The sequence below is a fragment of the Carcharhinus amblyrhynchos genome, chromosome 9 (genome assembly GCF_965287045.1).
Source record: "Carcharhinus amblyrhynchos chromosome 9, sCarAmb.v2.hapA, whole genome shotgun sequence".
Lineage (NCBI taxonomy): Eukaryota > Metazoa > Chordata > Chondrichthyes > Carcharhiniformes > Carcharhinidae > Carcharhinus > Carcharhinus amblyrhynchos.
The window spans coordinates 29,015,630-29,041,521 of NC_137332.1; the positions used below are offsets into that span (position 1 = coordinate 29,015,630).

General features: G+C 43.0%; 1 protein-coding gene across 3 annotated transcripts in view; it reads right to left on the reverse strand.

The window, feature by feature from the left end:
* The window catches only part of hectd3 (HECT domain containing 3), a 63,373-nt gene that overhangs the window by 22,759 nt on the left and 14,722 nt on the right, over positions 1-25,892 (reverse strand). For all 3 annotated transcript variants that reach the window (XM_080195376.1, XM_080195377.1, XM_080195374.1), the window contains exons 7-16: positions 24,442-24,555; positions 20,583-20,665; positions 17,972-18,137; positions 13,763-13,844; positions 12,754-12,936; positions 7,282-7,334; positions 5,887-5,951; positions 4,930-5,033; positions 3,511-3,630; positions 1,428-1,517 (exon numbers count right to left, since the gene is read on the reverse strand). In XM_080195376.1, the coding sequence (XP_080051502.1) occupies positions 1,428-1,517; positions 3,511-3,630; positions 4,930-5,033; positions 5,887-5,951; positions 7,282-7,334; positions 12,754-12,936; positions 13,763-13,844; positions 17,972-18,137; positions 20,583-20,665; positions 24,442-24,555 (1,060 nt within the window). The remainder of the gene's footprint in view (positions 1-1,427; positions 1,518-3,510; positions 3,631-4,929; positions 5,034-5,886; positions 5,952-7,281; positions 7,335-12,753; positions 12,937-13,762; positions 13,845-17,971; positions 18,138-20,582; positions 20,666-24,441; positions 24,556-25,892) is intronic.

Below are 25,892 nucleotides of genomic sequence, written 5' to 3' on the forward strand. Positions count from 1 at the left end.
TTCGATGGGCCGAATGGCCTCCCCTTGCACAGTATGATTTATTCTAAGGCTGATCTGGTTTCAGATACATATTCCACCAGACGGCAGCATGACTATCCCTCAGATCGTATACAATACATTGACAGTGCAAGGGAGTAACGTAAGAAAAAAAAAGTGTTGAAGGGGCTCGTGTTCTTTTTCTTACTCTTCTCAAATGGGCAAACAGCACAGTACTAAAGGCATGAGGCTTTGTGGGGCATAAGAAATAGAGGAAGCTAAGCTTTTCTGTAGGTAGATTTTGAATAAAGGCTTAGCACAGACAGTCCTTATTACTTTTTATACATATCTTTCTATCTGCCTTGATTTCACAGTACATCTCCATCTCCTGATTCTGACACTAAGGAGTTTATGACTTCTGTTTTCTCATACAGAACTGGTATTAATATCTTAGAACCCTCAAAAAAATTATAAGACAGTACTGAAACGAGTAAAATGAAGAGGCAGCAGAAAAGAAGTTGTTAGCTGATGCAGTAATTTGATATTGTTAAGAATCTATGAACTGGGCATGACAAGTTACTGCACAAATATTGACTTTGAAGGGAGTGCAGCACTAACTCACCAGAATGAAACCAGCTCTCCACTTCTCTGTCTCCTTCTTAAAATCTCTCTCCTTTTGACCAACCTTTTGGTCATTTGTACTAATATATCCTTATGTGGTTTGGTGTCAAAGTTATGTCTGATTATGCTCCCATATAAAACCTCTCAAGGTTCTTCAATGTGAAAGGACATGACACAAATGCAAATTGTTGTTCTTGTTAACACTGCCCAAATCTCCTTTCACATAGATCACAGTAACCCAGAGCAGCAAAGTCAATAGCTTCACACATTTGTTAGGACCAAAGTTCAAGAAATAAAGTGCAGTTTACTAACACATTCCATCACCTAATTCAAAGACTTAGAAACACTGGACTGCAGTGAATGTTATGAACTACAGCAGAATATTGCAGCAATAACATTAGTTACAAACAAGCAAACCTCTAACAAAACCTTTAAAAACAAAATCATTCTTGGGATGTGGGCGTCGCTGGCTATTCCAATATTTATTGCCAAACCCCAGCTGTCCTCGAGAAGATGGTGGCGAGTTAACTTCTTGAACCACATGTTGTGTAGGAACACCCACAGTGCTATGATAAAGGGAGTTCCAGACTTTTAACTAAGTGACAGTGTAGGGACAGCAATATATTTCCAAGTCAGAATGGTGAGTGGCTTGGTGGGGCACTTTCAGATGATGGAGTTTCCATGTGTTGGCTGCCCTTGTCCTTTCAGATGGTAGCAGTCATGGATTTGGAAGGTGCTGAATGAGGCGGTTTGGTGAGCTCCTGCAGTGCAGTATCTATACATACGAATTAAGAGAGTATGCATCCATTTATAAAACATCAACAACTCACCAAGACGGAGTCCACTGCAGGAAAGTCTTTGGACCATCTCACTTCTTCCCCTGCTAGTTGTTTCCATACAATTCCAGGAAGAGCCAGCACCTAGCAAACATACACAAGGTTCTTATTAACTTAGAATATACTCCAGAACAAGATTGTGTATATTTATTTTCTTAAGACCAAATTAAAGCAATAGGGAAGTCTCTCCAGTTATATCAGCAGGAGCAGTTTGTATCTCACCCCAATAAGTATAATTGGTGACCCAGTATCATTCTTCTACTAATACAGTTTTGAGCTGACAACTCGCTGACCCAGTTTTCTCACATTCCTTTGTTCAGAGAGGAAGTGAGATCAGGATTGCCTCTTAATTTCTAGGGACTTCACTTCTTCTCATTCAATAAATTTTGTTTTTATTTCTATTCAATCCAATCAAATCCAATTCAGAGTCTCAACAAATTGAGACATTGCTGATCCAAGCTGACAAGACAGGGCTCTCACCTCCTGTATTGGGCTTGATCTGCATGATCCAAGCTGATTGGAGTAGGCATAGCTCCTCCTCCAAGGCTTGATCTCATTTACATGTTAGCCAAAAGGCCGAGGTGCCGCTTTTAAAAATTGCTTCAAATGAAGCTGAAATGTAACCTAATGACTTCAACCAAGTACAGCATGTTGATACTACACTTGGTCTTAGCCAAAAGGCTGAGAAGAGAAGTGGAAACTGAACTAATCTTACTTAAGCATTAAATCGTAGATGCTCTAAATTTTCAGGATTCTAAAGGGTCATTTTGAACTGAATAATACCAGGGTGGAATAAGAGGAGGCAACTACTAAGTGAATCCAGATAACTTGCATTATAAAGTTCACAAACTAAGGTGAAGGGCTAATCCCCATATTACAGAAGATCAACAAGGAAAAGTAGTAAATAGGAACTATAAGAATAACTTTTTAATTAAAATATCAAAAATCATAAAACCGTACCCCAGTTACCATTACGTGGCTTTGCTTTAAGGCGGAATTTAGGAAGCTGAAGTTCTATTGCAAGTTTGCACACTTCTATTGTGTGCAAGCTTGCAATTATTGTACATAACATTGTATCATTCTTTGATTGAGAACACAGGCAAAATAACATGCTCCCCGATCTACCAACGCAAAGTTAACTTCAAGGAAGCATAAACGAATGACCCGTGAATTCACCTTCTTGTGGAAGTGCAGTCTAGAGAATGGCATGGAGAAAAAATACTACTTTTTAACATTTAAACCAAACAAAAATCTCCCTCCACACTCATACTTTACTTTGTCCCTTAAGTAGACACTCAATTCTTCAAGAAACTCCCAAGGACTTGCTTCCTTTCTTTTCCTTTTCCAGCTGGCTAACATCTAATCATTGAACTGGTTTTCACAGCGAGGAATACTCTGGAGGCCCCTCCCTCCAAAGTTAAGCAAATCTTCCAGTTTTGTTTAAATCCTCATGACTTGGTCCCTTCAATCCAAGCACAAACTCCCATTCTTGCACGGTGAACCATCGCAACTTCTGCAGCTGCCTCTGCTCATACTCTCTCGCAGATCCTTGCAGACTGAACCTGTCTGAGGGACTCAGAGATATTTTGGTAAACTTATAACCTGAACCTACAATGGTTTCTTATGGACTCTTCCCCATAAAACCCTTTTCCATGGCAACATGAATCACATATGCCTTGTATCCAGGTATTAATGCTGATTAGCAATCCTTGAGACTCCCAACTTCCGTCCACCTTGAAACTAAATAGACAGGTTTTGTAAACAGTTATACTTTAAAGTGACATTCCTAATAGCTTCCTGGTATTTGAGACACAAACGGATAGTCTACCCACAGTGCTTTTGTCATTGTTCATAGGTGTGAATACTTTGCACCTTCCTCCTAATAAAACAACCAGGGGCCTTCCTTTAATCTTTAGCAAGCAAGCCACAGAGCTTCATCAGAATTCAGAGCAGGTCACATGAACCCTTCAGTCCTTCATTCTACCCTAAATTACAGGCAAAATCCCAAAAGATAATGATCTTATGAAACTTCTATAAACCTTATGAAATCTTTGCATCTGTAAACAAAAATGATTACCAAAAGTTCTCGCCCTCGCAATGCAGCCCCCATTAATTGGCCTATCCATTCGTACTTCCCAAATTCTTTGCAGGATGGATTAGGGACATACACATCTCGTGCTTCTCCAGTACTGTTACCCTGGGAAAAGGAAAGCAAACAGTAAACAAAATATTTGGCCCGAGTCCATATTCGGCAAATCTTGAGATGCAATTGCTTCTGTGATCTTTAACGTTAGCTTTTCCACATGTTTTGATTTTATTCAGCTACGTTCTTACCAACGCACAAAGTAATTGCTGGTAGGGCTCATCAAAATACAATTCCTGGAAGCAAGGTTGTTATTGGTGGGCTTCCAGTGGCGGGCACCTTTCTGGCCATAGCCCTCCTGGTCCACTAGGAAGGAGTTTTGGACCAGGTGGTTGCAGCAATCTGCTGTTTGAGTCTGGGCTTCCTGAGGCATCCAATACTCAGACATAGCAACAGAAGTGAACCTGTTAACAGGTGAACCTGTTAACAGCCTGTAGGGGGTGGGTGTTGGGGGCTCTTCTTTTCCCAACTGGATCACAAGGATCATTCCCAGTGCTCCATGAATTGCCTTGTGGCAGAATAGAAAGCAATTCATTCAAAGCTGCTGGGACAGTAGGCAGGCAACAGGCAGAGCAGCTGAAGATAGAAGTGCTGAAAAGGAGAAGTGCCTTCCAAGCATTGGCAATCATCTGTCAAACAGTAATAGGACTCAAGGGGAGAAAAGATGAGCTTGCATTGCAGTCCCTCGCCCAGCCATGGCTGAAGTTCTTCAATGCACCTGATCAAGATTATCATAGTTTACCAATTTCATTAAGGAAATTTCTCCTGCTGTGTACTCACTTTCACAAACCTGTTGGTTTGGAGAGACAGCATGAGAATAGCTTGCCATTGGGAAAGCGGGAGTGCATGTGTAAAATTACTCAATTGCCTTTAGTACTTAAATTGGCTTCTCGCCACAGCCCAGGGGCTTGTAACTCACTACCACCTTGCCCCAGGAAAGACAGGAAATGGAAACATGTTGTGATATTGGCCTAACAACGTTTTCTGCAATTTTTCCTGCCTCTACACCATTCCCTCCTCCCCTGCCCCCAGCTGCCCACCCACACCCTCCCCTGACCACAGAAAATTCCAGGTCATGGAATGCAAAGTAAAGCATGCAATATTCTCAGCTCCAACATCAGAACAAGACCACATAGAGCCATCTGAAATACCTTTCCTCCATTACTTACTATATTTGCAATCTCTTGAATACGATTGCCAATTCTGTGATACATGTTTAATAAAGAGAGAAATGTATATAGACAAGATATGCCAGAGATTTGAGAGAGTTGCTGAGCCATAACCAAGACTCAATTCCTTCAAAAGATTAAGAAAAAGACTCCAATTGCTTTCTCTGTCATCTTTTTAACATACCTGATTAGATGTCCTTACAAAGAAAGGTAAAGGCACTGGACTGTCCCCAGAACTGGGGCAAAGCTCTTCAGAGATGTCAGAAAGGCTGTCACGGAATCCACCACCTATTGTTTTAAAAAGTTGCACCAAGTATAAATTATCATCAGAGATTAGAGCATCTCTCAGAACTACTTATAACAGTTTATCTAAAGACACACCAATTTTCCAGCACTAGTTGCACATCACAATTTAACGGATTTGATTATAACTATTAATATTTCAGTGTGGGTATGATGATGCATTAGCGAATTGAGAACTATTCACTAAAGGCTGTTATGACACTGTCATAAAGGGGCAAAATATAAAACAAAATTAAACCAACAGCAGCAAAAAAAATTACTAAAGAAAAATACACAGGGAGGCACAGATTATTCTGAAATTCATTCATGGTTTATGTTGTCGTCCAAATTGTTCCGTAAGATTACCCTTTTGCAGTCACCATTCATAGAATCATAGTATCCCTACAGTGCAGAAGAAGCCAATTGGCCAATGTCTGCACCGACTTTCCGACAGAGTCTTACCTAGGCCTTCTCCCCCACCCTATCCCTGTAACCCCAGATATTTACCTCACTAATCTCTGGAATTTACACATCTTGGGACGCTAAGGGGCAATTTAACACAGCCAGTTCACCTAACCTGCTCAGCTTTGGAGTCCAAGAGGAAGCTGAGCATGCGGTAGGAAACCCACGCTGAGACAGGGAGAATGTGCAAGCTCCACATTTATTGAATATTCTTTATACAGCTCATTCTTACCCAGCATTATCTCAAACAATGCACTAAATAAACATACAAGATCTTTAGAAAATATTTATAAAGCTCAAAGGCACATGCTGAAAATTTGAAATAAATATAGAAATGCTGGAAATATTCAGCATATGTAGGAAGAACAGTTCACTTTTCAGACTGAACAATGCTTACCTTGGTCAATGATTCCTTCAGAGATAAATTTGCATTCCCACCACTGGTCATAGCGCGCTGGCCACCTTTGGGTTAAAAAATAACATTTGTATAAGGTTATTCTTGTGTGGAGTTCTGAAAAGATTGCAATGCGAAACAAGAACAGTTTATGCTGGTATGTTATTCAAGTTGAAAAGAAGAGTTACTTTGCTTAACAACAGTTTAATTAGTTGATCTCATCATCACTTTTGTATCGCTAGTAAAAAATCAGTGTTAAATAATCAACAGTATAATCATCCCATCATGGATGTGAAGATCCATTTACATTGTACAAAACCTGAAATCACAAAGCACACCCCTAGAGTTCAATTTGGTGTTTATTTGCAACAGAAGCCAATAGAGTTCTAAATCAGACAACTCCCTAGGCTCAAAAAGTCCTACATGTCAGTTATCCCAGTGTTGTCATTAGCATTCCATTTTAAAATCTAAAGGTAAGATAGGATTTGTAACTGTTTTTCCCCTTTTCAATTGCTGTTTTTGGTTTATTTTAGTTTCCTTCCTTTTACAAACAAGTTATTTGATGAAGCTGTTCTTCAGCTGGTTGCTCAGAGATGTACATGAGCCCAAAGTGGTTGCATTTCCAAATTTAATAACCTTCCTGTTCTTTCTTCCATTTAACAGAATATGGATATGGAAATACAATGGTCTACTCCTGCTCCATTATTCATAAAAGGAGGGGCAAGGCAGTGAGAAAAAGGGGAGCAGAAATCCTAAAGCTCCATCCCATGCTACTGCAGTTATAAACAACTCATTAGGATGTACTTATTTAGCATTCTCCAATAAAAGAATGGGTTTGAAGCCATTAAGCAAACATATTTTGACTGTCAAATGACCTGTAGTCTAAGTTAATTTGGATACAATCAAAGATAAATAGAAATGGAAGGGAGGGAGAGACTATGGACAAGATTCTCCAGCCTTCACACATGAGTTTCCCGCCAATGGGAGGTGGTGTATTGTTTGCTAGCAGTGGGATTCTCTTGTCCTGTCACTGTCAGTGGGAATTCCACTCTATGGGAAACCTGTGGGCGAAAATGCGCTGCCAGCGGGACTGGAAAATCCTGCCAGCGTGAACGACCAGATAATTCTGGCCTATATACTTGAATAAGTCAAATAAAAACAAATGTGAAAAACACAACTTTTGAGTTATGAGACAAAGTGTGATTTTCAAGTACTTGCATGGTTGGAGATTCAAGTGTGTATGCAAACTGACCAATATATAACTAATAAAGCAGAGATGCTCTGCAGTGATTAAATACTGCTCTGATGTTTATCAGAAATTCCCCTTGCCCACATTTATTTTTTGGAATCCCCCATACAAGAACTCATTTACATTCCCTTTCATTTTCCAAACACTACCTGTAATCCAAGGGTTTCTCGCACTTGTCCGAAGGCTTCAGACCTTCAAACATCTGTGAAGCAAAAAATGTAGAGCAATGCAATTTAATGCAGTCTGAACAACTTATACTCAATTTAATCTGGATTCCATTATTGGAGTTAAAATAGGTTAAAAAGTATGAAATCACAACCAATCCAATTGTTAACATATTTCATGCTGTCAGAACCAGTGGACTTCATTAAGAACAACTTAAAGTCTTCACATCACTGTCTGAATTTATTTAGAAGAGAGTGTGGAATCTTTCCATTCCGTGGCAGCAGTTTTGAGATAGGGGAGGGAGTGGGGAAATTGACTGACTCTCTCTTACCTTTGGTAGTGTTTACCTGGGGCTGAGGAATGGCTCTGATGGGAATTGAAACCCACTTTATAGAGGTGGGCAGCCACTAAAGCCCCCAGTTAGAAGTCACTTTCTGATCCTCGACATTTTGTGGGTATGCCGGCGTTGGACTGGTGTAAACACAGTAAAAAGTCTGACAACACCAGGTTTTAGTCCAACCTATTTATTTGATAATATTCTCACAAGCTTTCGAGGGGTTACCCTCTTCGTCAGGTGAATGGAGAGTTCTGGCCTCAGACAGAGCATATAAAGCACAGACAGTTTAGAGATTACTGATTAAAATGCGAATCCTTACACCTAACCTGCTGTTCAAGACCTGAAGTGGCTGATAATGTGAGTGGTAGGAGCACTGATCACAGTTTAAAGAGATGTGTATTGTCTCCAGACAGTACAGTAAGTGAGGTTTTGCAAACCCAGGCAAGTCACGGGGGTTACAGATAGTGCGACATGAACCCAAGATCCCTGTTGAGACCGTCCTCATGTGTGCGGAACTTGGCTATCAGTCTCTGCTCAGCGACTCTGCGCTGTCGTGTGTCGTGAAGGCCGCCTTGGAGAATGCTTACCCGAAGGTCAGAGGCTGAATGCCCGTGACCACTGAAGTGTTCGCCAACAGGAAGGGAACAGTCTTGCCTGGTGACTGTCGAGCGATGTTCATTCATCCGTTGTCGTAGCGTCTGCATGGTCTGCCCAATGTACCATGCTTCGGGACATCCTTTCTTGCAACGTATCAGGTAGACAATGTTGGCCGAGTTGCAAGAGTATTTACCATGTACCTGGTGGATGGTATTCTCACGTGTGATGATGGTATCCATGTCGATGATCCGGCATGTCTTGCAGAGGTTGCTGTGACAGGGTTGTGTGGTATTGTGGTCACTGTTCTCCTGAAGGCTGGGTAGTTTGCTGCGAACAATGGTCTGTTTGAGGTTGTGTGGTTGTCTGAAAGCAAGAAGTGGGGGTGTGGGGATGGCCCTGGTGAGATGTTCGTCTTCATCAATGATATGTTGAAGACTCCGGAGAAGATGTCGTAGCTTCTCCGCTCCGGGGAAGTACTGGACGACGAAGGGAACTCTGTCCACTGTGTCCCGTGTTTGTCTTCTGAGGAGATCGGTGCGGTTTTTCGCTGTGGCGCATCGAAACTGCCGATCTATGAGTCGAGCACCATATCCTGTTCTTACGAGGGCATCTTTCAGGGTCTGGAGGTGTCTGTCACGATCCTCCTCATCTGAGCAAATCCTGTGTATACGGAGGGCTTGTCCATAGGGAATGGCTTCTTTAACATGTTTAGGGTGGAAACTGGAGAAGTGGAGCATTGTGAGATTGTCTGTGGGCTTGCGGTACAGTGAGGTGCTGAGGTGACCGTCCTTAATGGAGATGCGTGTGTCCAAGAATGCAACTGATTCTGGGGAATAGTCCATGGTGAGTCTGATGGTGGGGTGGAATTTGTTGATATCATCATATAGTTGTTTCAGTGATTGTTCACCATGAGGCCAGAGGAAGAAAATGTCATCGATGTATCTAGTGTACAGCATCGGTTGAAGATTCTGTGCAGTGAAGAAGTCTTGTTCGAACCTGTGCATGAAGATGTTGGCATATTGAGGCGCAAATTTGGTCCCCATGGCTGTTCCATGTGTCTGGATGAAAAACTGGTTGTTGAAGGTGAAGACATTGTGGTCCAGGATAAAGCGGATGAGTTGTAAAATTGCATCTGGAAACTGGCAGTTGTCAGCATTGAGTACTGATGCAGTCGCAGCAATGCCATCGTCGTGGGGGATGTTGGTGTAGAGCGCTGAGACATCCATTGTGACGAGGAGTGTCCCTGGTTCAACTGCTCCATGTGTGCTGAGTTTCAGTAGGAAGTCCGTAGTGTCGCGACAAAAGCTGGGGGTTCTTTGTACAATGGGTTTCAGGATGCCCTCGACGTAGCCGGAGAGGTTCTCACACAGAGTTCCATTGCCCGATACGATGGGACGGCCAGGTGTGTTTGCCTTGTGAATCTTTGGGAGGCAGTAGAGATCTCCAATGCGGGGAGTACGTGGAATGAGAGCACGGAGGGTGCTCTGAAGGTCCGGATCAAAGGTCTTGATCAGATTGTTGAGTTGACGAGCGTGTTCTTTTCCCAGTGTTACATTGGAACCTTCTTTATTCTCTCCGTAGGCACCCGAGAGCACTTCCATTTTGAGGTGTCCTTGTGCTCCCTTTCTGCCTCAGCAACATCCACCTCCTGGTGAGACTGCCAGCCGTCCAGTGCTGTGTGTCCTGGGTCGCTCTTCCAACTGCCGTCCTTAATCAGACAGTGAATGCGGAGGAGGCTTCTCAATTAGCCATCTCTTGGAAGACCATCTCAGGGGTGGACATCACACAACGGGGGGTTCACTAACGTCCTATATTGCCATCTTACGTACAAATGTGCTTCACCCCAAACTGAGCAGTGAAGTGGCTTCGCAAGCCAGTCCAAGGGCAATTAGAGACGGGCAACAAATGCTGGCCTTGCCAGCGACACCCACATCCCATGAAAGAATAAAGAAAAACTGAACCTGCAAAAATTCCAAAGTCGAATGGGTACTGGACTCCAAGTGAACATTTTTATATGCAACCCAGGGCACCAAACCCAACCGTTGTCTGGCGTCCACCCTTGTGTTTTGGCAGGGGGGTATTCAATTCAATGATGTTACAATTTTGACCTCCCACTGTTCCTCACTCTTCGCAGAAGTGCAACACATATGTATTTCCACCTACCCAGGGGCCATGTTGCTGAACCCCACTGCATTTATTCTGACAGGGTTCAGCAGCAACCTGCCTGGTTTAGATGGTCACTCTGTGGATGCAAACTGACATATTGCTACAGGATCTTCAGTCTTGTGGCAGCTTAAAGGCAAATTCAGTAGCAATGAACTGAAATAGTTGGGAGATCTTCAGGAAGAGAGCACAGAGAAAACAAGGTGGACTGTTTTGTTTAGCATCTTGGGTCTAGCATCATGTCATGTTGAGGGCACAGAAGAGAAAGCAACAGTGAGTGAGTGCCTCCTCCATCCCCATCAGTTTAGAAATTCAATGTGGAAAAATACTTGATGATTAGAATACATTTGCATCCACAAAACTGAATGACTAGTTCATCTATTGTCCTGTTGGCACAATTTCTCTGTTGGCTGTGCTGCCAGTTTGGTTATTGCAAAGCACCCATACTCACTCCACATTCCCATAGTTATTCTGCTTAATCACTGTTCATACTGGAACTTATAGTGTTTGACTTTGGGGACACAGTTCATCTTTGGGCGATGTACCCACTAAGAGCAGCAAGCATGCAATCACTGGGTAGAAGACTAGCGTTGGGAAGGTTGGTGGACAACTGGAAGCTACAGAGTTTTGCTGGATTGTGCCTTTCTTCCTTTTGAGAATTTAAGAGTGAAACTTTCCTTTCAATTAATTTAATGCACCTTACACTTGCCAATTCAGCAGTGGTTGCTATTCCATAGCCATGTTAATGTTAATGTCTAGTTCTTCACACAGCCCAACGTGAGCCAGATGAAGTTAATACAACGGAGGAGCATCGAACCACTGATTTACAGTCTCTGCCTCACGTCATTCATTCAATTATTTCCAAGTTCCAGTCCAGAGATGAGCACCTTGGGACACCAGGATAGTGAGATCACAGGTAAAGTGTAACATACGTAGTCATGAGAAAAGGTGGACTAGGCTGGATCAGGCTGATAACAGTTTAGATGGGAGGGTCCAGAGATATCAGACCATGTATCAGGACACAGATCTCCTGGGTTGTGATTTCAAATGAAGATATTAATGGAATATCACAGCCCTACATTGGTACAACAGGCCAGCCAGAGAAGTTTACGACCATCATAAGTAACAGTATTAGGAGGCATTTCCTTGTGGACATTGCAAAGGCCAAACAAATCCTTGCCAAGAGGAAAAAAAGTATACGATACTGTTTCTTCCCTTTCCATCCAATTTCTCATCTTTTCAGTTTATTGCACTGGCTTATTCCAAAAAAGCAGATGCTCTCCCAATACTTCCAAGCGTATGTTAAGGCTGCATAGTTCTTTGGTCATGAAAGTTGTTACAAAGCTATTGAGGGGTATTGTGGTAATGTCATTGGACTAATGGTATTGCCACTGGACCAGTAATCCAGGAGCGCAGGTTGGAGATATGGGTTCAAATATCAACCTGGCAAATGTAGAATCAATTTATAATCGTGAAGTTGAAAGTCTCAGTAATGGTGACCACAAAATTATCATTGGCTGCTGTAAAAATCTATCTGGTTCACTAACGTCCTATATTGCCATCTTATGTGCAAACATGGTTGACCCCTAACTGCACAGTGAAATGGCCTCGCAAGCCAGTCCAAGGGCAATTAGAGATGGGCAACAAATGCTGGCCTTGCCGGCAACACCCACATCCCGTGAAAGAATAAAAAAACTGAACCTGCAAAAATTCCATCAAAGTCGAATGGGTATTGGACTCCGAGTGAACATTTTTAAAAGCAACCCAGGGCACCAAACCCAACTGCACTGCCTCATCCAAGGTCAAACCATTCTAGGGACTGGACTTGGGACCTCGTTGATCTGTTTGTTTCAGTATCATGCAAGTTGATGATTTTACTTAATGAGCTATAGGCAGGAACCTTGAAAATAACTTTAAGTATGTGATTAAGCTGACTGACATAACTGGGTGGCACGGTGGCATATGGTCAGCACTGCTACCTCACAGCACAAGGGACCTGAATTCAATTCCCAGGTTGGGTCACTGTCTGTTTGGAGTTTGCACATTCTCCCAGAGACTGCGCGGGTTTCCTCTGGGTGCTCCGGTTTCCTCCCACACTCCAAAGATGTGCAGGTTAGGTTAATTGGCCGTGCTCAATTGCCCCTTAGTGTCCCAGGGTGCCTAGATTAAAAGGATTAGTGGAGTAAATATGTGGCGTTACGGAGATAGGGCCTGGGTGGGATTGTTGTCAGTGCAGGCTCAATGGGCCAAATGGCCTCTTTCTGCACTGTAGGTTTCTATGTTGCTTAACATGATTCTAGCTTGTTAAAAGTCTTGCACACCAAGCAAAATGTTCTGGATTACCTTGAAACAAACATACCTGTGTAAACACAGCATTCTTACAAGAGGGATCAAGGGAAGGATTATTCCGATGCTCCATGGCAACTCGCCGATTGATGTAGAGTTTTGGCATGAAATTGGGTTTGTTAGTTTCTGAATCCTTGAGGCATTGTGTAATCAGAGCTGTGCGCCGCTTTGACAGCAGCAGGAACTGCTTGATGTGCTGGAACACAAAGAAAACATTGGTATTAATTTGTTAGTTTCAGCAAGGTGCTAACTAATGCATGCCCCATGTTTGGTTTGGTTTCTATTTGCTTAAAATAGCACAGGATTTGCTGATATGATGAAATGCAGTGAAGGAATCATAACTTACAGGCAGAGAAGGAAATAAAATAAATTTAATTTCCCTTCTCCTGAAGTATCCCATGACATCTACTTAAAGGTCAGTTGCAAACCTGGCTGTCACAGGGCAGAAAAAGACCGAAGGGATTGTGTGAAGTCCATTCAAGTGAGCATATCATTCTGAAGTGAGGGAGGGAGAGTTGCAGCAACAAATATAGGGCAGAGAATTCATCAAGTGCACCATAAGCACTGTGCACAATTCATTCAGCCAATACCAAGGGGAACAGAGAACCCTGGGAAGGCATTTCACATTGTTCATGGAAGACAGGACATTGGGAAAAGTAAAAAACGAAATGCACTCATAATCATTCAATATTAATACTGCAAAGGAACCTTGTTAACTAAAATACTGCAGTGTGTCTTTTTCATGCAATGTTTTATTTAATGAGCAGAAAATCTCTTCATTTGCAAACACCTCATATGGTGTAATGCACAGTACTGCATTCCAGCACATGACAAGATCTCTACAAGTTAACAGTTTGATCAGACCCCACCTGGAGTACTGTGTTTATTTTTAGGCACCAAACTTCAGGAAAGATGTTACAGCCCTAGAAAGATTCACCAGAACTTAATATGGGCAAATTGTAAAAAAAAAAGGAAGAGGCTGTATAAACTTGATTTGCATTCTACTCACTGGAACAACTCACCTTTAACTGACCAAATGACCCAACTGTGTGGTCCCAGGCTGGTATTAGATAGTGAATAAGGTTGTCCAGGAGTTTAAGGAATCTGGGGGAAAAATAATTCTTGTTATATGGACATAGCAGATGTTACATTGTTACATTTGAGGTTTTTTTAAAATTAAAAGTTTGACCATAATCAGAGAAAAATCAGATCATAGTCTTCATAGCAGTTCTACCCAATCTACACATATCAACTTTATCCCTATACTGCTATTCCATTTCTAACTGAATTCCTTACCTGGACACATCGGAAATACAGTCAACAAGGATCAGTTCTTGTTGAATTGCATTCAAATTTTCCTTCATAAAGGCCTCTCTTAACGACCACCATTCTTCACAATCTAATTCCCTTTAGCCTACTAATTTTAAAGTGATCTTCAAAAACAGAGATTGACCATACATTGCTGTAGGATAAATGCTGGTCAGTGAAATGGCATTTTTTTTTTCAAACATCCACCTGAACTAGAATTTGGAGCTTCAGTTCAGTGGCATTTTTAAAAGATGGCACATCAAACAATGCAGCGCTCCCTCAGTATCATGCAGAACTGTCAGCCTAGATTTAGATAAAGTATATTAAGAAATTGGTCAGTAGTAATGTCGCTAAGGAGATGAAAAACGTAAATGATTTGTAAGAATATATTTAAAATTAAATGCAGTAGACTAAATTACATAACATGATTCTTCAACGTACTCAAAAATAAATATTAATGAAAGTTTGATGGAGACGGCGGTGTCAAAAGGAAGAAGTGATGGCCCTGTTAAGCAGGTAGTGTCGTGACATAAAGAAAAACTACAGGAAGGAGATTAAGAGAGAAATAGTGAGAGAACTGGGAAATAGGCAAAATAACCATGCTGATTTGCTCATACATGCTACATTTCAAAGCACAAAACCCATACACAATCATAGGAACCACAGCAGGCCATTGTGTCCTTTCAGCTTGCTCCAATGGCTGATCTAATTATGGTTTCAACTCCACTTTCCTATTTCCCCACCCCAGGTTGATCAGACAGTAGTTATCTGAGGTAATTAGCAAAGTACATCTTGAGATGTGAAGCCTTTTGGAAGCACACTACACATGTAGGGCCCAATTTTACCATTTTCAATCTAAGTGCTGAATCTGGGGGCAATTCAGATCCAATTTGGAAATCTGCTTTCAGGCGCTCCCATATGCACTTAGCCTGAAAAAAAAAATCACAAGTCTGAATCGCACTGTGGGTGGGGCTTAGCACACCTGAAGTGCGCATGCACAGTTAGAAAAAAATTGAAAATCACGCCCCTGTCACATTGCTCCCCGACCACAAAAAGCAGATAAAGCGGCCCAGGAGTGATGGTCCCCACAGACATCACCCCCACCCCTACAACATAACTTTCCACCTTACCCATCCACTCCCGGCTGGAGGCCAGTGACCAGTGGTGTGCCGCAGGGCTCAGTACTGGGACCTCTCCTCTTTGTAGTATACATAAATGACTTGGAAGAGAGCGTAGGTGGTGTGATCAGCAAGTTTGCAGATGACACCAAGATGGCAGGGTTGGTGGGTACTGAAGTGGAATGTCAGGTGATACAACAGGATATAGATAGGTTGGTGCATTGGGCAGATAGGTGGCAGATGGAATTTAATCCTGACAAATGCGAGGTGATGCATTTTGGAAGGAATAATGCAGAGTGGAGCTATGTGATAAAAGGTCAACCGATTAGGAGTATAGACATACAGAGGTACCGGGGAGTGCAGGTTCACAAATCCATGAAGGTTGCGACACAAGTGGAGAAGGTTGTTAGGAAGGCTTATGGAATGCTAGCCTTTATAGGAAGGGGTATAGAGTATAAAAGCTGCCGTCTAATGCTTCAGTTGTATAGAACGTTGGTTAGACCACATTTGGAGTACTGCATCCAGTTCTGGTCACCTTACTACCGGAAGGACGTGGAGGCTCTGGAGAGGGTTCAGAGGAGGTTTACCAGGATGTTGCCTGGCATGGAGGGGCTGGGGTACGAGGAAAGGTTGGAGAAACTGGGACTTTTCTCCTTGGAAAGACGGAGGTTGAGGGGGGACATGATAGAGGTATATAAGATACTGAAGGGAATAGATAGAGTCAATAGTGAGAGACTGCTCCCTAGACTGGGTACAAATACGAGAGGTCATGATTTAAGGGTGAGGGGGGAAAGGTATAATTTGGATGTGAGAGGAAGGTTCTTTACGCAGAGAGTTGTGGGGGTATGGAACGCGCTACTGAGTAGGGTGGTGGAGGCAGGAACGTTGGACTCGTTTAAGGTTCAGTTAGACAGACACATGAGTGAAACGAGGATGGAGGGTTATAGTAGGGGCTATTAAATAAGGTCAGAACCTCGGGAGACACCGGAAATGCAGACTTGTAAGTTAACGTTTTTGTCTTTTTATTCCACAGGTGGAGGTCCACCTCATTGTCAAACGAGGGGCATGCACAAGGTGGGTCGTGCGTGGGCTGCTCTTGGAGGTTCCGGGAGTGGCCTAGTACTTCGTGTCGGTGTGTGTGCGCTTGATCCTGGACCGGTAGACGGGCGCCGCAACAGCTCAGTGACTAGCACTGCTGGCTGTGCAGATACATGGATTTGGGCCTGCGTCTGTGGGAGTTTGTGCATTCTCCCTGTGGTTGCGTGGGTTTCCTCCGGGTGCTCCGGTTTCCTCCCACACCCCAAAGATGTGCTCTTAGGCTGATTGGTTTACCAAATTGACACTATTCTCCCCTGAATCTGGCTAAGTTAGGGGTTCCATTCGTAGACACGCAGGGTAGAATAGGTGTAGGGTGATGCGGCGGCGCGGGCTTGTTGGGCCAAAGGGCCTGTTTCCCTTGCTGGGTTGTTCTTTGTTCCCCCACTACCCAGACTGATCGTGACCCTCTGCCCCCTTCCCCCCTCTACCGATTGCCCGCAGAGTGGCAGCAGTTCCCCCCGCGCCTCCCCATCCTCCTCCCACCAGAAATCCATCTGGCCTCCCCCCCGCCCCCAACAGAAAATAAATCGGGCCTCCCTTCTCCTGCACCCCCCCCCCCCCCCCACCTTACCCAAGAATGACACCCCCCCCCAGCCAAACAGACAATGGTCTGGCCTCCTTCCTCCCAGTAAAAAGTCTGACAACACCAGGTTTTAGTCCAACCGATTTACTCCTTCCTCCCACCAGGGAACGATCAGGCCCATCTCCCCCTTTCCCCTCACCAGACAACATCTGGCCTCCCCTTCTCTCCCCCCAACCAGACGACAGTCTGCCCTCCCTCTAACCTCCACCCCCCCAACCTCGTCCACCAGAGAATGATTTGGCCCACCTCCCAAGCAGATCTGTTTTGCGCTGAATCTGGACACACGAATGGAATAGTAAAGGGGGAAATGCTGATAAAGTTGGGCGGATAGTTCATTAATTCAATTTAAATGCACGCAAATGCACTTAAATCGCCATTGCCCCTGTTTCGGGCGCGAATTGGATCGCGGCCATTCTGGGCCTCGGTAAAGTGGGCATCTGCGCGGACGCAGGCATGGGATCGCATTAATAGCCTCATGCGTGACTTTACCACATTTTCGTGCCTGAAGTGGGTCCGTAGTGTTAAATTGTATGGGTACCTGCTACATTTTTTTTTCAAGTGATAACCAGAAGGATTAATACAGTCACAGTAAATAATGATCCACCAGGGGTTAATGCTTACTATTTAGCATTTCCACTTTTGAACTACTTGTTAAATTTAATGGATTGAGGCTGAGAGAAAAGAGGGGTAGCTGCATTTTTCTATTAAGTTATGAATACCCACCAGTATGTGGAGAAACATATGCCTCAGTCAGATTTCCAACAAAGGTCCCCATATAATACTTCTTAAAATGCGTACTCTACTACTACTGCAGCATACATTATTTTGTCCCATTTCGTTAGATTTTCTCTTTACACCCTAATCAAGATGGTGACCAAGTGGTTTGAGTCTCCTCTTATGCTGCCCTTCCATCATTCTTCAAATGCCTTCTATCAATTAATGGTGGAAAATAAGCAGCTTTTCTTACATTCCAATAGATATGATCGAAAAACATCTCTTCAAAACCTATTTCCACAGGTGTACTGCCTTTCTTGAAATTTACTTTTTGCAGAAACGTAACTTGTCCAAATTGTTAACTGCAAGAAAAACTGCATGTCTGATTTGAAGCAAGTGTAGATACGTACCTGTGGATCACTGCAGCTCTTCTATACAGCATGTCAGGATTATGTCCCTCCAGACGTGGATAACGAACTAGGTTTGCAGCTTGAAACATATCAACGTTTAATCCCAGGTCTCTCTCTCTTGAAGACCTGATCTTGAGGCCATGTAGTCGGACATCTATTCCCCCATCTGTTGAAAAATATTGAAGAAAAACTTAATACTCTTGTGGAGGTGTGGTTTATTGGCATCTGCTTCACAGTGGAAGAATACTTTGTTGGATTGTTATTCTGTAATGACTGGCTTGTTCGATGGAAGCAATAGCTGAAGCTGTTTAATCCAATTAGTGAGGAATTGTGGCAACCTTATGAGTTTAAGCAGCTAGTCCTGTGGCTTAATGCCAAAATTGAGTAATACCTTTGGTGTGTAGGAAGAGAAGGAAAAGGAACCATAATTGATCAGCATTGAAAAATACCTTTTCCTGCTTCTGGTGAAGGAGGGTAGAGTGGTAGGAATTGTACCAATTGGTTTTATTTTTGATATTACTAAACAGTATACATCACTTCTCTCACAAGTACTCTTAACATGTCAGATTATGAAATGTTTGCTTAACCCATTCAATTCTACAGGTTATCCACATTGCTTAAATTCATCTGCTTCAAAAAGGTTCAAAGCTCCATCTCTTTCAAAATGTCTTTTCAGTAACCATGTTTCCCTGCCATCAAGTAATACATTTGCCTGTGCAATCAATTCGATATAAAAAATTCCTGCTGTTATGGAGAACTTGCCAACCCTTACAAGCCGTCTGTATCGGTACTCTGTATGCGGAATCTCATGGATTTCACAAAGCTACACAAGCAACTTGCATCCTTTGAATTTTTTTTCACTCTGCAATCCTAAATCCACCCAGATTAGAAAGTGGTCTATTGCAAGGCCTCAGTCAATGCCGTTTTTGAACCAGCTGCCAGAAAGGCCAGCAGGGTGCCTTGCTTTTCATTTGTTATATTTTCTCTGTTTCTGTGATATCAAGAGGAAGTAGCAGTAATTCCAGTCAACATATAGTTCATCAACTCAGTCTGGGAACAAATCCACAATTTATCACTCTTAGAAAGCTAATTAAAAAACTCTTCATTTTGAAGTACTTTCTTCCTGTTTTTGAGTCCTTTGTTTTGGAATTTTAAATATGTTGAATTTCATAATAGTATCAGTGTCTGATCATGAATAGTCCTTGAATTTCCTTTACTCTAACATTTACGCTCCAGTAATTCTGCCACATTCAGGAAGACACTATGGACATGATTCTTTGGTTTTGTCTGTGGCAGGACCCATTGTGGGCAAGAATGGAAACACTAGCACTCTAGCCAAACTCCATTTGCTTTCAGTGCCAGCTGCAAAACAAGGACAGAAGATTTCAGCCTACATTCTGAACTTGTAAGAAAAAAGTTTATGCTACACAGTGGTCTGAATGGACTTCACCATGAAATGGCTAGTGAGGTAGTTGATGCATTGGTTTTAATTTTCCAAAATTCCCTAGATTTGGGAAGGTTCCAATAGGTTGGGAGTTAGGTAATAAAACTCCTTTACTAAAAATGGAAGACAGGAAGCAGGAAGCTACAAGCCTAACATCTTGTTCTAGGATGGGAAAATAATACAATCCATTATTAGAGCTGTTAGAGCAGGGTACTTCAAAAAATTAAAGGCAATCAACATGGTTTTGTGAAAGGGAGATCACATTTAACCAATTTATTGGAGTTCTTTGATTGTCTCATGTGCTGTGGGCAAAGGGGAACCAGTGGATACGCTGTATGTGGGTTTCCAGATGGCACTTGATAAGGTGTCACATCAAAAGTTAATTCTGCTTGCAGGAAAACCTGAGGGCAGGATTCGGGATGGGCAATCTGCATAAAATACTTTAGATATCAGCAGGACCAGCCTATCCCACCAGTGGCCAATGATGAAACACGCCATGTGGGGACAAGAAAATCCCACCCTAGAACAAAGGGTCACTCTTTAAAATCAAGGGGTCCCTCATTGAACATAAGAGATGAAGAGAAATTTACTCTTCTAGAAGTTTGAGTATCTTGTGAACTCTTTTCCTCAAAGGCAATGGAAGCAGTCTTTGAATATTTTTAAGCAGAACTGGATGTATTTTTTTATTAACAAGAGGGTGAAAGGTTATTGGGGGTAGGCAGGAATGTTGGGTTGATCAATGAGATCAGCCATTTCATTGAACGGAGAAGCCTACTCCTGCACCTAATTTGTATGTTCCTGTGTTCACATAATTTTCTCTCTTTGCTCCTCCTTTCCATTCACTCATCCCAATCACATATCCCCAGGTTATACACGATAAAAGAAATGACACAAATTTTGGCTACTGGGTCTTTCAGGTTCTTGACATGCTATTTAAATTGAATCTACTACCAGTCCTGCCTTGCTTAACGCACTAAGGTTCTGTGGAAAACTACATTCAAACCCACCACCTTGAATGATGTCTTAGCTGAACAGATCATACAGATCATTTTCTTCGCTATACTTAGTGTTTTATTTTGTTGGCCTGATCCCTTCACCATGCACCGTACCTGTTTGAGAAGACCGTCATTAATATCACCCCTCTCTTCATCAAACTGGGAGACTTACCTACGCATTCTATAATCCGAATTTCAATTATCGGAAGGTGAACCATCATGTCCTCCAGAATACACAGGTCACCAACCAAAGTTCTGGAAAAGAACAGAAGTATTTCAGATGTTAAAGAGGCTTAAATACTGTATGTGCCACTAACTTACTTCTACAATCTCATGACAGTAAGCCGAGAAGCTGAAAGGTTCAAAAATGGAAGTTATGTTCTTAAAAATTGAAAAGCTGGCCACTATAGAAATCATAAATGAGGTAAAAGGTGCCAATCCAATTTCAATTTAAAATCAATTTTCATGCAGAACAAAATATAGCATCAAATCAATGACAGCCTCAGCCAAATTTGTACCCCTCATTTTACTTCACAATCTGATTTGATTTGTTGTCACATGTATTAGTATAAAGTGAAAAGTATTGTTTCTTGCATGCTACATAAAGCATACCGTACATAGAGAAGGAGCTGGTACAGAATGTAGTGTTACAGTCATAGCTAGGGTGTAGAGAAAGATCAGGTTAGTATGAAGCAGATCCATTCCAGTCTGATGGCAGCAGGGAAGAAACTGCTCTCCAGTCGGTTGGTACATGTTCGTGTATCTTTTTCCCAACGAAAGAAAGTGGCGGAGAGCATGTCCGGGATGCATGAGGCTGTGATTATGCTGGCTGCTTTTCCAAGGCAGCAGGAAGTGTGGACAGCGTCAATGGATGGGAGGCTGATTTACGTAATGGACTGGACTTCACGACCCTTTGTAGTTTTTTTGCAGTTTTGGACAGAGCAGAGGCCATTCCAAGCTGTAATACAACTAGGAAGAATGTTTTCTATGGTTCATCTGTAAAAGTTGATGAGAGTCGTATTGGACATGCCAAATTTTCTTAGCCCCCTGTGAAAGTAGAGGTGTTCATGGACTTTCTTAACTATAGCACTGGCGTGGAGGAACCAGGGGAGGTTGTTGGTGATTTGGATACCCAGGAACGTCAAGCTCTTGACATTTCCACTTCATCCTCATTGATGTAGACTAGGGCATGTCCTTCACTGCGCTTCCTGAAGTTGATGACTAACTCCTTTATTTTGCTGACATTAAGGGAGAGATTATTGTCATTGCACAAGTTTACCAGATTCTCTATCTATCTCTTTCCTGTGGTCCATCTCATCACTGTGAGATCCGACCCATCAGTAAACTTGAAAATCAGGGTGGAGGGGAATTTGGCCACACAGTTATAGGTGTATTAGGGGTATAGTAAGAGACTGAGGTCACAGCTTTGTGGGGCACCAGTCTTGAGGATGATCTTGGAGGAGGTGTTGTTGCTGATTGTGGTCTGTAGGTTAGGAAGTCTGGGATCCAGTCACAGAGGGAGGAGCCGAGCCCTAGACTACGGAATTTGGAGATGAGTTTTGTAGGAATAATGGTGTTGCACAAGGCTGAGCTGCGTCCAACAAACAGCAGTCTGACGTAAGTGTTTTTGTTAGCCAGGTGTTCCAGGATTGAGTGCAGGGCCAGGGGGCTGGAGTCTGCCCTCTCTCCAGGCAATCTGGAAGGCCGCAATTAATTCAGACTATGACCAACCTTTCAAAGCATTTCATAACGATCGATGTCGTAGCCACCGAGCAATAGTCAAAAGGTGCGCTGCTTAGCTTTTCTTTGACACAGGTACTTGTTTGAGTCAGACAAGGAGGTGAGTGGGACGGGCAGACAACACGCCACCTCCTTCCAGAAACAATGGCATGGAGCCAGCATGCCCCATGATCCTGACCCAATCCATCCATCCATAGACAAATTTACTGGAGTTCTATGAGGATGTGTCTAGGGCGGTGGATAGAGGAGAGCCGGTGGATGTGGTCTGTCTTGATTTTCAGAAGGCGTTTGACAAAGTACCTCACAAGAGGTTATTGCAGAAGGTCAGGGGACATGGAGTTGGGGGTAGGGTGTTAGCGTGGATAGAGGATTGGTTGTCAAATAGGAGGCAGAGAGTGGGGGTCAACGGGTGCTACTCGGATTGGCGGATGGTGACTATTGGAGTGCCTCAGGGGTCGGTGCTGGGGCCTCAGCTTTTTACCATTTATATAGGTGATCTGGAGGAGGGAACCGAGTGTAGGGTGTCGAAATTTACTGATGACACCAAGATTGGGAGAACGGCAAATTGTGCGGAGGGTGTGGAGAGTCTGCAGAAGGATCTAGATAGGCTGGGCGAATGGGCCAGGAAATGGCAAATGGAATTTAATGTTGGCAAGTGTGAGGTGGTCCACTTTGGTAGGAAGAATGGTAGGAAGGATTATTACTTACGGGGCGAAAAACTGCAGCAGGCGACGGTGCAGAGGGACCTCGGGGTCCTTGTGCATGAGTCGCAAAAACCCAGCTTGCAGGTGCAGCAGGTGGTCAGGAAGGCGAATGGGATGCTGGCCTTCATAGCGAGGGGGATTGAATATAAAAGTAGGGAGGTCTTGCTGCAGCTGTATAGGGCATTGGTGAGGCCACAGCTGGAGTACTGTGTGCAGTTTTGGGCGCCGCACCTGCGCAAAGATATTTTGGCCTTGAAGGGAGTGCAGAGGAGGTTTACTAGGCTGATACCGGAGTTGAGGGGGTTGAGCTATGAGGAGAGGCTGAATAAACTGGGCTTGTACTCATTAGAGTTTAGAAGAATGAGGGGAGATCTCATTGAGATGTATAAGAGGATGAATGGGATGGATAGGATAGAGGTGGAGAGACTCTTCCCGCTCAAAAAAGACAGTAGGACTAGGGGGCACAGCCTCAAGATAAAAGGGGGGCAGTTTAGAACGGAGTTGAGGAGGAACTTCTTCACTCAAAGGGTGGTGAATCTCTGGAATTCTCTGCCCGTTGAAGTGGTGGAGGCTACCTCGCTCAATATTTTTAAGACGCGGGTTGATGGGTTTTTGATAAGAGAGGGGATTAAGGGTTATGGGGAGAAAGCAGGAAAGTGGAACTGAGCAGCGACAGATCAGCCATGATCTTATTGAATGGCGGGGCAGGCTCGAAGGGCTAGATGGCCTACTCCTGCTCCTATTTCTTATGTTCTTATGTTCTTAAAGTACCACAGGGCAGATTAATGATATCCACTTGGGAGTGCTCCATCAGCCCTGGCACTGCCAAGAAGGCCAGGATCAATGGAGGCCTTGCATCCCCAGAACAAATTTAGGGTCTCGGGACTGGTGTGTTTGTGTAATTTAGGGAGAGGGCAGAGTGGGGTGGGTTTAAGGTAGTAAGCAGTAGGCATGAAGGACAGGTTGGGGGTTTGACTTCAAAGTTAGATAACAAATCTATCTTACCCATGATTATTCATTTAAATATGGCTGACATCTTTAGTGCCTGCTCATCCATCCTATTAACGTGGCGAATGGAAAGGTGGTGGGGTGGACGCCTACCCTATTTTACACCCTGCCATTCCTGCTGCAGGAAATATGTTTGCTGGAGCAAAGTCAATTTCAAAGCTCAGAACTGATCAATCAATTCTCTCAGGCACATCTTTAGAGGCAGCTGATGAAAGAGCAGTTGACAATAGATGAAGAACGCAGCTGCTTGATGGAGTTTGTGTGCTTTCATGGCTGGAAAATCTTTCAATAAAAGGAGAAGGCAGGGGAACAGAAAAACACAAAAACACATACATGTCCGGGAGGAGACGACATCAAAAGCACACATGCACTGGTCATGCTAACAATACAGCACTCAAAACATCAGTACAACCACAACTATTACAGGCTTTCTAACAGAGATAAACGTAGAAAAAAAACAAAAGATGTTACAGCAGGGATTCTGAGTTACTACACGTGTTTTTATTATAATGGTACAATTCCTTTTAAACGTACATGAAATTTGAATATCATTTGATGCCGTTGTATCCTTATACTTACTCATCAACTGAGAGATCATTCAACTTCTTTAAATTGTCGCGATCACCACCAAACACGTGAATTATTTTTGGCATGTAGTTATCATCTGTTGCATCTACTGTAACAAACAGTTTTCTGCAAAACAAAAACAGGAGATATATTTTATTAATTCTATTAAAAATAATCCCATTGGTACTTTACCCATACATCAGGTGTTTAGGACAACTGAATTATAAAACTATTTGGTAATTAACCCAAACTGCATATTCAAACACAGTCTAATTTGTTTTATTATCATGTGATTCTGATTTAAGTAATTTGATTTCTTTTCTTTCCTTTTTGTCCCAAAGTCTTTTCAAATTACATATTTGCTCCAGCTCAGACAAGAACAATGAGAGTTGTTGTCTTTTAATTTATTCATCCCTTCCTTTTACCTTAATGATATAGGGTCCAAGGCAAGGCTTAGATTATGTATTCCAAATGACTGTCATGGATATAAACCTATTTTCTATCACTTTATAATGAAAAGCTAAGAAAAATGAAAAGTCCATCCCTGCACAGTTGCGATCACCTGAGCGACCTTCCGTTTTCCCCGGAGGTCAAAAATGGACCGTGTTCACAGGGACACAATGTTCAAACCTCTCAAGGCGGGAATAAATATGCCCAACATTGCCCTCATCCCAATGGTCACTTTTGCTTGTGGCTGCACCAAGCTGTGCATGGACTCATCAGGCACTCAGATAGAGTTTTTAGTATTATCCTACTATTTTTATAACCTTTAGTCTCATCTATTGATTTACAGTTTGGTTTGTCCCTACCTCTACCCTTCCTGTCACTATCTGTTTTTCATTTCCCATAATAATGTGTCTCTTTTGCCTTATCTCTGCTCTTTGATTTACATGTTACCATAAGAACGTAAGAAGTAGGAGCAGGAGTAGGCCATCTAGCCCTTCGAGCCTGCCCCGCCATTCAACAACATCATGGCTGATCTGAAGTGGCTCAATTCCACTTTCCCGCTTTCTCCCCATAACCCTTAATTCCCTTGTCTGCCAAAAATCTATCTACCCGTGTCTTAAATATATTTAGCAAGGTAGCCTCCACCACTTCAACGGGCAGAGAATTCCAGAGATTCACCACCCTTTAAGTGAAGAAGTTCCTCCTCAACTCCGTTCTAAACTGTCCCCCCCTTATCTTGAGGCTGTGCCCTCTAGTCCTGCTGTCCTTTCTGAGCGGGAAGAATCTCTCTACCTCTACCCTAACCATCCCTTTCATTATCTTATACGTCTCTATAAGATCCCCCCTCATCCTTCTAAACTCCAACGAGTACAGACCCTGTCTATTTAGTCTCTCTTCATAGTCTAAGCCCCTCATCTCCAGCATCAGCCTAGTGAACCTCCTCTGCACTCCCTCCAAGGCCAAAATACCAAACCTGATCCTGTGCCCTGATGACTGAGTTTAAAACTCTATACTTA